Raw genomic sequence first — 13,557 nt, 5'->3', positions numbered from 1 at the left:
ACATAAATACCATTTCTGACAGTAAACACGAAAAAAACACTTGTTATTGTAACTTTATAAATAGTTAGTATTCTGGGATGATATAATATCGTCGGAATTGGCGTTAACATTCGGGTAATAGTGGTGGGGTCTGGCGATTGGCAAAACCCTTGACCCACAAATCCAACACGAAAGGGTAAGGAATGGTCTCTTCCATATTTTTATTATCATTCCAGAAAGTAAAAATGTGTGAAATTCATATACCGAGAAGAATGATAACATAACGAAAACTGATATAAGACACCTGATATCATCCGGTTTGAGATTTCAGCTGATTGTTTTCTATTTGAACTGTAAATAAAGGTTAAGATGATGGGAATAAAACACCTGGCCGCTCAGTTTTACTGTTTACTGTTGATATTATCACTTTTACTTCTGTTCCTCTAGTTCAAACACAAGACCCCCAACAAACCAATATAGATAATCACGGACGTAAAAAAGTACAATGAATCTAAACTATACCAGCAATACTAATAAACAATACGAAAGTTAGAGCTCTCTGTTCATCCAGTTCAAATACCATACCATGACTTAAGGTTAGAACCTTCTGTTTATAAGTTCCAATACCTTATAAATAATAGCATATAAGTAAGTTTAAAATTTTAATGATACCTGTAGATTTTCCAATCCGGTTTCCCCCCATCAGTGATGCAAGTCCGAGGGGCTGACCTTTAAAAAATGTTTAGTCGTTCGGATTGGGCAATAAACCAAGGCCCTGTGCGCGTTTTGGCAGCTGGAAATGGAAAAACAGAGTTGTTTGTTTTGGCATAGCGTTTTCCGCCCAATTACTAGCTCACTTTATAGTCTACGTGCAGAAAATAAGACGTAAAAATCCGTTTCGTCTGAAACATGCCTGGAGAAAAACAGGTATAATGATTATTTGATGTTTTAAATGTTTGTCTCAAATTTTTTCCAGGCTCGGTCAATTGATGAAGATAAAGGTAGAAATTAAAAAGTGATGATGATGGATGAAGATCAAACAGACCGACATCAAAGTTAGGTAGCATACTGAAATAAGGCTGGCGTCAAATGAAACAGAGAGAAAAGAAACTGACGAGAGAGAAAAAAGTAATTACCAACATTTGGCAGCGAACCTAATCAACTCGAGTTTATAATATTACACCTTGTGCAGGTCAAAGGTTAATTAGAAAACGAAAGTAGTGTTAGCGTTAACACGTGTTCAGGTGTTTAAGTGAAATTAAACTGTTTTCTGGTTTGTTTCATATTTAAAGGGACATTTTTTTACCAATCATACTTGAGTCCGAAATTGGTTAACTAATCCAATCAGAAATAGTGTTCACAGCTCACTGACGAAATTTGGGCCTTCAATCCATGTGTGTCCAGAAGTATCGGCGTTTGATAGTTAAAAAGACGAGTCGTCGTTTCTTTAGACATATATAGAAAATCTAAAAAATAGGGAAAAAAAATCCTATAGTGAGATATTTTTGAAGAAATTGTGAGATTTTTGTACATTTCTAGTACTTCTGATAACCATTTACATATACTGAAGACTCTAACACCCCAAAATGGCGCACTCGTCATAGTTTATATTGAATCTTCAATCTCAAAACCTCTTAGAAGCGGTCAGTCCGACCGGAACTCTATAATACGAAGAAATAATTGTTCATTCTGACCACAGAAACTTGCGATATAGCCAACAAGAATTTGTTATTCACATTTTCAAAGCGACCACGCAAAAGATTCAAGTTACCCATTACAAGGTTAATATCTAATAGTCCAGCCATCAAAACAGCTATTGTTGTAATTACCAGATCAAACCGTACATATACAAATCAAGGTGAACACATCAAAACATCCCACTACAATGTTCAATATGCCTTACGAAATATCGTGTCCAACTAGTAGGTAGATTTTGTTAAGATAGCAATGAGCCACCATTGCTCTAAACGATCGTGTCCACTTTGCTAGTAGATTTTGTTTAGATAGCAATGAGCCACCATTGATCTAAACTATTGAGTCCAACTAGCAATATTGTGACACAATAGTAGTGAGTCCCCATTACTCTAAACGATCGTGTCCAGTCAGCTAGCAAATTTTGACAAGATAGTAGTGAGTCACCATTGCTCTAAACTATCGAGTCCAGCTAGCAATCTAACAGATTGTAACAAGATAGCAGTGAGTCACCATTTATCTAAACAGATTGTGACAAGATATCAGTAAGCCATCATTGCTCTAAACTATCGTGTCCAGCTAAAAAAACAGATTGTGACACGATAGCAGTGAGCCGCCATTGATCTGCACTGTCGTGCAGCCATCATTGCTCTAGACTGTCTTGTCTAGCAAAAAACAAGAATGTAACACGATAAACTATTACAAATGACAAAAGAAAGATGTGTTTGGAACTTGAATGATTTAAAAAATAGTCCCAGATATTTAAAGAAAGGCAGCCGGGGGCATCGCAAAATGCATTCACTTCCACAGACAACTATTGAAAAGACAATGAAATACATGAATGCATTCACTCCATATTCCATTATACAAAAATAAGCTTCGATCCACGTCCCCAGATAATCTAACATGGATGCTCATAGATACAGAGAATTGTGCATTGGACCAATGTCAGCTTACGGTGGTTAGATTGTTTATAAGCTTTGAGCACTAGAACATCTATAACAGTGCATATAAAAATGTTGTAAAGGAATGTTGTAAAGTACAAAATATTATCATTTGCTGACAAGGTAAGAGTTCACAGCTACTCAGAATAGAAAGTCATTCACAGACTATCTAGTCTGATGCGTGGGACTAAAAACTCCTCTAGAGCCAGTGTGGAACAATAAACCGTGGCTCTACAGGCTGTGCATATTGAAGATCCCTAGGCAGTTTGAAAGAAAATGAAATGAACGGAGTTTTACGTCCTACTTTTCTGCACCTAATTGGGCTAATAAAGACTTCTTTTTTGATTCCCAACCTTCGACAACTGAAAATAGAAGATAACCAAGTGTAGGTAAATGTCATCGAGTTACCCAAATTTCGCTTTTTGCTCACTGCATATGATGCTTGTCTCGATCAGCCAAATCAGGCGCAGAAAAGTAGAATGCAACATCTTATTTCTTCAACTCTCTTATACATGTATACCTTCTTATATACAGACATTCTTTAAAACCCAGATTTTCTACATTAAACATCTACTTGACTAGTCTCTCATCGTAAACAACTACAAGTACTTGACTAGTCGACCAGCATTGATGTTTTAAAATAAATACATGTTTTTGAAATGCCACTGTTGTTGGTAGGTAAATTTTCGCAAAAGAGTCGCATTTATTAGTCTACCCTACTCTTCGATTTCCGAATAACCAAGAAATGAAAACATGGCACATTTAACTTATGGCTTAACTAAAGACTGCAAGACATCTTTCAGTAGTCAGTAAGAGGCATCAATGAAATTTAGCTAAATCCTCCAAACTTCTGAGGATTCTAAAACCTACCTGATAATTATAACAATATTCCACAAAAACTTTAGCCTACAACAACTTCTTGAAAGATTTAGTCCTTTCACTCATCAAGACCGTCAATTCTTTATGAAAGTTTGCGTTTTGATGGGTCTATATGCCATCAAGTAAGCTAGTAAACTTGGTAAATTTCTCGGCTTTTGATGGTCAGAATAGGAAACCACTGACCGGCCCACTTTTACAATTGTAGTCACAGAACGTCTCCTTTCCTTTACTTCTACAATTTCCAGTACTTTTCGTACATATCCAAACAGCAGACAATTCCTAATTCGTATATCATATAGATAACACGTTTTCTGCAATAACTGTCCATATAGTTAAATACTTAATTACTGTATAATCAATCTGTGTTGGTCATAAACCATCCAGTAAATAGCATCAAGTAACGTCTCTAGTCAAAAACAGCTGGTTTACACTGTATATTCAGTTACAATCCTCGAAAAATAATACATATTCCTTAAAACATAACAGCAATCCCCCAAATATATTCTGTATTCTATATCTGCTATATCGTCTATATATCAATTATATGTTCCAAAAAAACTATACCAGTCAATCCTTAGTTGTAGATTCTAGGACTGGCTCATAAAACATCTAATAAACAGCTTGTATCAAATACCTTCATTCATCGAACCGTCAACTGAAGTCTGTATTTTACATCAGCTATTTTATATTATATTCAGTCAAACTTCTCGAAAATAATAATTACATAATTATCCCCTGAATATAGTTGATGGTTGAATATTGAATTGGCTCATAAAACACCCAGTAAAATAGCTAAACTATGATACCAAATACTTCCATTCAACTGTATTCTATACCAGCTGGTTTATACGCTATATTCAAACTTCTCGAAAATAATAATTACATATATTCAGGTATCTCATGAAACACTATCCAATACTTGATGGTAGAATCTTGAATTTGCTCATAAATCATCGAGTAAAATAGCTAAAACATGATACTTGCATCCACCATCAAGTTATATTATGTTATAACATATCAGCTTGTTTCTAATGTCTATTCAAAATCCTCGAACATCATATATATATATATATATATATACACGAACAATTCCATTCATTCACAAAGCCAGCTGAGCTAGATTCTGGACGGCACGCTTTGTGAATTAGTTTTCTGCTGCCAATTAACACCATGCAGTGTGCAATGAGAAAAAAAAACCTAGCCACTCACACGTCCTTTTTGCAGAATACAACCTGAACTGTGTGAACGCAAATACATCTGTCTAACAATGGGGAGGAACACTGCTTTACTGCTGTCTTAAAGAGGATTAGGTAACATGGATTCGAGTCTCCTGAACTATGTGAACGTCAATTCCTCTCGCTGGGTCTCTGGGTTGAAACACTGCCTTATAATAATAATGTGTATATTTATATAGCGCTAAACTCCACACAAAAGTGTGCTCATAGCGCGAACAAAAAGTTATAAAGACTAACAAGAGTCGAATAAAACAGTTTTCACTTTATTTTGTGTCGAAGGCTTGGCAATGAGGTTGTGGGTTCAAATCCTTTTCTCGGTAGAAAAATGAATGACACCCACGACCCACGGTCAGTGTTTTCCAGAATCGACCCGTTCACCTAAATTACACCTAAGACCATATTACCTAAATTGTAAGAAAAAATGGAATTACACCAGATACCAGACGAAAATCAATTACCCAAGAAAATTCCCAAAAATGTAAATTATTTGTGAGCCAATCCTCTCACCTGGTTTGTTTATCTCTGTCTTCACTATTAGTGATTGGTGATAGCCCTTACGTTCTGAAGTCAATGATTGCTTTCGTACACCACAGAGGGCGCACCCCATCTTCACGATGTCATGCTATTACGAACATCGTCTTATACATTGACTGCAATAGCCACCTTTTTTGTATCACAGAAGTTTGTAAAAGCAGCGATTTGGTTGGTATGTACGTTACCGATTACAAACTGCAAACGAGCAAGAATGTTTACAGTATATCTGTTGTTCTGTTGATGCAAACCAAATCCGATCAAATCGATGCACTCCGTGATACATGAAAGTCAAGGTATAAGACACAATTCGTAAACATTGTATCTATTCTTTTATAGTTTGATATTCTGTATAGTTTTCTTTGGACGAGTTTGAATGTGAGTTTGAATGGCAGAAGAACATTCCCAGCGAATCTCTTTTACATCCTACACTTATTCTTAATTGAATATCCAAAATTATTCACATCTGTTCAAAAACTACCTTTTGAATATTTATAATTAATTATCACGCCTTAGCTTTTAGATATCTGTCTACCTTTTCAGATTATAAAAGGCGAACTGTTCATCTGCAATAAGCTAACATTTCTTTCAAGAGAATCCGTTGAACGTGATAGATTTATACACGTCCAAAAAATACATTCAAAATTGATGGGATGTGATTGTCTAAATATTTTACTAGATGATGCAGGCCTTTACAGCATTTTCTTGCATTTTTCGCAATAATATCGACAGACATTCCCGCATATCTCTGCATTCTTCACAAAAAATTGACGTTCACTTCGTCAAATAGGGCGAATAGAAGGAAGTGACGTCCGTCTGAAATTCTAAAATTTCAAAGCTTTTCCGATGACGTTATATGACGTAATATTTAGGTAAAAAAATGCCTTAAAGTGACGAAGGTCTGGGTTAAACTATTATACAAAACACAAAAGAAAAAATCCAAAAAAATAAAAACAAAACAAAAAAACAAACAAAAACAAGGTTAAAGCCAACTTATAAAAAAACCAACATTCTATACAAGAAATGATGTAAACATGAACAAAATCTTAAAATGTTTGGAATTAAAAATCGCTTACAGAAACCACGGGGTGCACAATTTCACAAAAACACATTTATTATACAGCTAATTAGTTTATTTTTCCTCTCAAATATTTACACAGTGGGAAACCGAATATTTCTTCTTTAAAATTTTTAAATCATTGAACACTGTTTTGCGTTAACTGCCTTAATTTCCCGGTTCAGGGGCAAATTGGATAGAAGGACAGAAGGATAGGATAATACAGATAACTGCCACAGTTGTCTGCTGAAAATTTCATCGTGTACACTACAAGACGCTACCTGTCTTGATCATCCTTTCAGGATCATTACTAGTCCTACTTCCATCTTGCACTTTTCAGCCAATTGAAGAACAATTTATTGAATGGTGCGACTATAGATGGCATATTGTCAGTGCTCATTGACACTATTATATACATGTAGTTTCATTTTGGAAAATGGTAAGACCGTACCTCGAGTGCATTTGATTTTTCTATCCGTGTTTGGTACACAGCACCACACATTGCACCGGGCACCATACCTCGTCTATTTATATAAAGAAGATATGTATTTATTTTATTATTCTAAAGCTAACCTCTCCCCTCGTTATCTCACCGTACTTTTTAGATTAACTCCATTTTACAACATAAAACACTTTATTTTTACATCCCAAAACATTCGAAACTTGCATAATCACTCACTGTTCAAAATAGTCTCGAACAACTCCAGATACAAAACCAAGATTTTTCACGCTTACATGACACTTTATATTCATATCATAAAACATTCGAAGCTAACAAATCGCTTGAGATTCAGAAGCAGTCTCGAAATATGACCCACAGGCGTCTGATTAAAAATGGCAATAATCCAAATCGGTGCTATCAGTCTCCGCGATGCACATACGCTAATAAATTTGATGGTGAGTAATTTTGCAGGGTCATTTAATTTAATCGGAGAATAAAACCTGCACGATCTTGACGGTGTTGGAGTTAATCTTCAAACTGCAAATCAACTAAAGGACAGGAATGTAAACCAAAGTTGAATAAAAGAAGACGTAACCATCAGATAATAGAGTCAAGATGAGTGAAAAATATCTTTATCTCAAAAATCAACAATAATAAATATTAGTTTTTCTTATCTAAACTTCAAGTTTCAGATCCTATTACCGACATTTCTTACTTCAAATCCAGGTTTTTTAGTTGGTTGTAACAGTCGGTGTTTCATTTTAAAGGAAGGGCTTGGGCCATACTCTTTCTGAAGAAACTCCACCGTGATAGTGATAGTGATAGTGAAATCATACACTGTTCAAAATCAAAAAAATAAGAACCCCAAGATATCAGACGAAAAATTGGAATGTTGTAAAAAGAAAACATGACCCCAAGTTATAACGCCTCTTTTTACCCACTACAACCCCCTTTATAATTTAATGATTTAATTCCGCATATTTAAATCATATCAAAGTAATATTTAAAAGCTTTTGATATCTTAAAATGCATCATCAATGTCTGTTTTATAGCTTTTCAATATAATACATAAACATTTTATAAAAGCTTATACAATAAACATCTTATAATATAAAATAAACATATTAAATGGAAATAAAACAGATATGATTACAAACCTGATATTGGCTTCTCCATTTCTTAAAATAAACTTGGATCAGATTCAGAAATTCACCTTCGGATATTCTGTCCCTCGTCAATGTTATGACCGACATAAAGGCCAGGAATCATTTTCTGTCATTGGGGCATAACTCGGCCGTCATCAAGGTAGGCTACCGGACATCAATTCCTTTAAAATTACTCAGCACTCATCAGCGATATAAACAGGGTCCAGGACGGACATCATTTCCTTTGACATTACTCGGCTGTCATCATTGATATTAACAGGGTGACATCATTTCCTTTGACATTACTCGGTCGTCATCAGTGATATAAACATGGTACTGGACATCATTTCTTTTGACATTACTCGGCTGTCATCGGTGATATAAACAGGCTACCGGGCATCATGTCCTTTGACATAACTCGGCTGTCATCAGTGATATAAACAGGGTACTGGACATCATTTCCTTTGACATAACTCGGCTGTCATCAGTGATATAAACAGAGTACTGGACATCATGTCCTTTGACATTACTGGTCGGCATCAGTGATATAAACAGGCTACCGGGCATCATGTCCTTTGACATTACTCGGCTGTCATCAGTGATATAAACAGGGTACTGGACATCATTTCCTTTGACATTACTCGGTCGGCATCAGTGATATAAACAGGGTACTGGATATCATTTCCTTTGACATTACTCGGTCGTCATCAGTGATATAAACAGCGTACCGGGCATCATTTCCTTTGACATTACTCGGCTGTCATCAGTGATATAAACTGGGTACTGGGCGTCAATTCCTTTGACATTACTCGGCTGTCATCGGTGATATAAACTGGGTACTGGGCATCATTTCCTTTGACATTACTCAGCTGTCATCAGTTATATAAACAGGGTACCGGAAATCATTTCCTTTGACATAACTCGGCTGTCATCAGTGATATAAACAGAGTACTGGACATCATTTCCTTTGACATAACTCGGCTGTCATCAGTGATATAAACAGAGTACTGGACATCATTTCCTTTGACATAACTCGGCTGTCATCAGTGATATAAACATAGTACTGGACATCATTTCCTTTGACATAACTCGGCTGTCATCAGTGATATAAACAGGGTACCAGGCATCATGTCCTTTGACATAACTCGACTGTCATCAGTGATATAAACAGGGTACCGGGCATCATTTCCTTTGACATTATTGGCTGTCATCAGTGGTATAAACAGGGTACCGGGCATCATTTCCTTTGACATTACTCGGCTGTCATCAGTGGTATAAACTGGGTACCGGATTTCATTTCCTTTGACATTACTCGGCTGTTATCAGTGATATAAACAGAGTACTGGACATCATTTCCTTTGACATTACTCGGCTGTCATCAGTGGTATAAACAGGGTACCGGGCATCATTTCCTTTGACATTACTCGGCTGTCATCAGTGGTATAAACTGGGTACCGGATTTCATTTCCTTTGACATTACTCGGTCGTCATCAGTGATATAATCAGCGTACCGGGCATCATTTCCTTTGACATTACTCGGCTGTCATCAGTGATATAAACTGGGTACTGGGCGTCAATTCCTTTGACATTACTCGGCTGTCATCAGTGATATAAACTGGGTACTGGGCATCATTTCCTTTGACATTACTCGGCTGTCATCAGTTATATAAACAGGGTACCGGAAATCATTTCCTTTGACATAACTCGGCTGTCATCAGTAATATAAACAGAGTACTGGACATCATTTCCTTTGACATAACTCGGCTGTCATCAGTGATATAAACAGAGTACTGGACATCATTTCCTTTGACATTACTCGGCTGTCATCAGTGATATAGACAGGGTACCAGACATCATTTCCTTTGACATTACTCGACCGTCATCAGTAATATAAACATGGTACCAGACATCATTTCCTTTGACATTACTCGGTCGTCATCAGTAATATAATAATATATATTTTAGTCTACATTGTAGTAGTAGTAATACTAGTTTAATACCAAAGGCCTATTTTGACCTATAGTAATGTCTTAAAATGAAGATGGCAGAGTCATCAGTTCATGGATGACAAGTCGAGTCAACCGCAGAAAAAACACAATACCAAACATCCAGATTTGCATTTGGTGAATCGGATTGGAATATTTCTGATCACACAAAAGCATGGTAAGGTAAGGAATCACAATTAGATTCAATCCATCACAATTTTAATCATAATTTTATAACAATTACATATAATGATAACAAATCAAAATAACATTTAATATTGCTTCTAATTCAGCCAATCCAGGAGATACTTTTCCTTTATGTGTATCGGGGACACCATTTAATTATTACAGAATTATTGAGGTTTATAGAATAACTGAGGTTTATAGAATAATTGAGGTTTGTAGAATTATTGCGGTTTTTATGTAGCTTTATAGAGGTTTATAGAATTATAGAGGTTTATAGAATTATAGAGGTTTATAGAATTATTGAGGTTTATAGAATTATTGAGATTTATAGAATAACTGAGGTTTATAGAATTATGGAGGTTTATAGAATAATTGAGGTTTATAGAATTATTGAGGTTTATAGAATTATTGAGGAATTATTGAGGTTTATAGAATTATAGAGGTTTATAGAATTATTGAGGTTTATAGAATTATTGAGGTTTATAGAATTATTGAGGCTTATAGCCCATCAACATAAAAACTGGAAACTCAATTTTCATTTTTCTCTCTGTACCATCTACAGTGTACAATTCTTTAAACCTGAAAAAAAGTAACAAAAGATTTGTTAAAATGATTAAAAATTTTACACATTAGGTGTTCCTGAAGAATGAGGCATAATAATAATTTATTGCCCATGTCTGTCAGGTGCGCCAATCTTTTCACACTTAAGCCTCAAAAACGGATTTTTTTTTAGCTAAGCCAAATAGTATCAGCGTTCACAGCTCACCATCAAAATTTGAGCCTTCAAATCGATGTGTGGTCAGAATTATTATTATAAAAAAGTCGCTTAATAGCATCTTGAATTTAAAAAGGCTTCACGCTCAAGAAAAAACAGCACGAGACTGGGAAACAATTCCTTAGCATTGTCCATGTAAACAATGCTTCTAACAATGGCATTGACAAGATGGAAACAAAGACAATACGTGCCATGACGGTGCTAATAGCCAGTGCATAATTCGTTTGAATTGAAAAAAAATTTCTACTCTACCTGAGTAATAATTTTTGAAGCTCATCTGACTCTGGGTTATGTTTTAAATATTTAGTCCAACCTGACCGGGAAGATACGTAACCTACATATTCCTCTACAGTCCATTCTACTCTAATCTTTAAATCATCTTTTCTACAAACAAACACAAATATTTTATAGATCTGTATAGTAACACCAATTAAATAATATGCCAACATTGAAATGCATTGTCAGATGAATAGGGGACAAAAATACTTTTTGTGTCATTACCCTAAAAAATATTGGCCTATAACTGTAGTTGCTTTGGAACAGTTTGACTTTGTTAGGCCCCCTTTATTATTATTTATCCTCTTTGTTTCAAAACAATTTATATGTTAGTTTAAAATAATTATACTCAAATGTATTGGCACATCCAACAAAAAAATGAGTGGCTTTGAAGTTCTTAAAAATTAGTGCATTTGTAATTTAGTTATTTAATGTTCTACAGCTGTCAGTGGGCAGTGGGTTGTGTAAACTGAAACATCTTTCTCTATTCCAGCCTCTGATAGCTATTTGGACAGATGTCAGCTGTGTTAATTGGAGACTTTGTGCATCTCTGCAGATGCAGGGTTTTTAAACCTATTTAGATACCACCGATCTGCAAACCATATATATTTGGAAAGATGAATATTTTTTTGCAGTTCTGTCATACCATCACTTTCTCCCTACACAATTTATGTCACATCTCACATTGGCCATTTAATACTGCATGCGCACTGCGCAATCAAAAGTTCAAATATCACAGACTGACGAGATACAAACAAAACGAAAATTACGTCGATGCCCAAACACTTATTTACAGTCATCGTAAAGGTAATTTTATGACATGTCAGCAGAAATGCATCTTCGGAGGTGTAGAAAATCCCCATTTAACAGCCCAGGGACTTCTTTTTCTGACTACTCCAGCTGACATCTTACTGTCAAAATATCCATCAGATGTTTCGGACTGCTGGTCATGTTACATTGCCTGGCAAGTTAACAAACTAAATTCAAGTCCAATACACAATGAGCCTACCTGTACCAGCCAGGAAATGGTAATGTTAATGAACTATAATGTTCTTCTTCTACAAGTTTTACCTTTTCATTCCAGAAATCACCAAGTGTTTCACTGTAAAACTAAAATAAAAAAGAATGATAATTATCAACATCAGAAGAAGGCTAATATTGGTATACAAAAATCAATTTTAACTGTCAACAGTTGTTTCCTTATTATATTATTGTTATCTTATCTATAATCTGATATCCTTATAAACTGGTCCGCAATTCCATCTAAACTTAGAACCGAAGTTAGTTTAGTACACACATCAAGGGTCCAGTGAGTACTAAACATCTGCCTTTATTCCAGCCTCTAATGGATATTTTGATGTGTAGAGTCAGAAGAAAAACACTGTTAAATGGGGATTTCCTACACCAACAAAGATGCGTTTACTCTAACACAATATTGAATTACCTTTAAGGTGATTGTAAATTAGTGTTGGGCATCACTGTAACTTTTGTTTTGTTAGAATTACTTTTAAATGTCCGATGCTAGATCAGTTTTGCCCAAAAAAAATTTGATTGAACCGGAGACATGACATAAGTGGTGTAAGGAGAAAATAATGGTATGATTGAACTACAAAAATATTCATCTCTCCAAATATCCATGGGTTTTGCAGATCCAAGGTATCTAAATTGGTTTAAAAACCCCGCACCTGTATAGATGCAGAATGTCCCCATTTAACAGGGCTTATTAATTCTGTCCACATAGCTATCAGAGGATGGAATAGAGACAGATGTTTAGGTCTACTATTTTTACTGGACACTTTGCATGGCAGAATTTCCAGATGAGATAGGCTTAATTCTTTATATTGTTTACTGTACCCGACTGATTTTTTCTTTAATTGTTTTATTTTCCATAATTTCTGACCCATAAGCATAGACAACCAATCCTCCACCAGGTTTTAACACACGATTCACTTCAGAATAAAACCTTTCTGTATCAAACCAATGTACAGCCTGGGCTATGGTCACTAAATCAGTCGAACTGTTTGACAAGAAAGACAAATCTTCTGCAGGTCCAACATGGTATTCAAGATTTTTGATCTTTCTAGGAGCATTCTCAATTTGTTTAGCACTGATGTCAGAGCCAAGGACTCTTTTAAAAAACTTTGTCAGAGGGACTGTACTTTGACCCGACCCACACCCAACATCGACAGCTTGTTCAAATTCACATTTACCTTTCTTACAGAAATTCAAAATGGCGTCAAACACATCTTGGTCGTATTTAGGCCTAAATTTTGCATACAGTTCTGCATGTTTGGCTGCTTCGAATAAACGAATAGACATGTCACAATGAATATTTAATTAAGCTTGAAAATGATTGTTTTGATTTATTCTAAAATTTAACAAGAGTTATCTTCCCAAAGACTTTTTCTGGTTTCTAAAATAGAAAACTTCA

General features: G+C 35.3%; 1 protein-coding gene across 1 annotated transcript; it reads right to left on the bottom strand.

The window, feature by feature from the left end:
• Positions 1 to 10,093: 10,093 nt before the first annotated feature.
• On the bottom strand, positions 10,094 to 13,494 carry LOTGIDRAFT_227806 (hypothetical protein). Its single transcript, XM_009045408.1, has 4 exons — positions 12,981 to 13,494; positions 12,136 to 12,236; positions 11,103 to 11,234; positions 10,094 to 10,654 (listed from the first exon to the last, which is right to left on the bottom strand). Exons 1-4 carry the CDS (start codon positions 13,443 to 13,445, stop codon positions 10,564 to 10,566), a joined length of 789 nt encoding a protein of 262 aa, XP_009043656.1. The 5' UTR covers positions 13,446 to 13,494; the 3' UTR covers positions 10,094 to 10,563.
• Between the last annotated feature and the right edge of the window lie 63 nt (positions 13,495 to 13,557).

This window comes from Lottia gigantea, assembly GCF_000327385.1.
Source record: "Lottia gigantea unplaced genomic scaffold LOTGIsca_1, whole genome shotgun sequence".
NCBI lineage: Eukaryota > Metazoa > Mollusca > Gastropoda > Lottiidae > Lottia > Lottia gigantea.
Note: the sequence above shows the minus strand (reverse complement) of the source record. Positions and strands in the feature narration are given on the sequence as shown.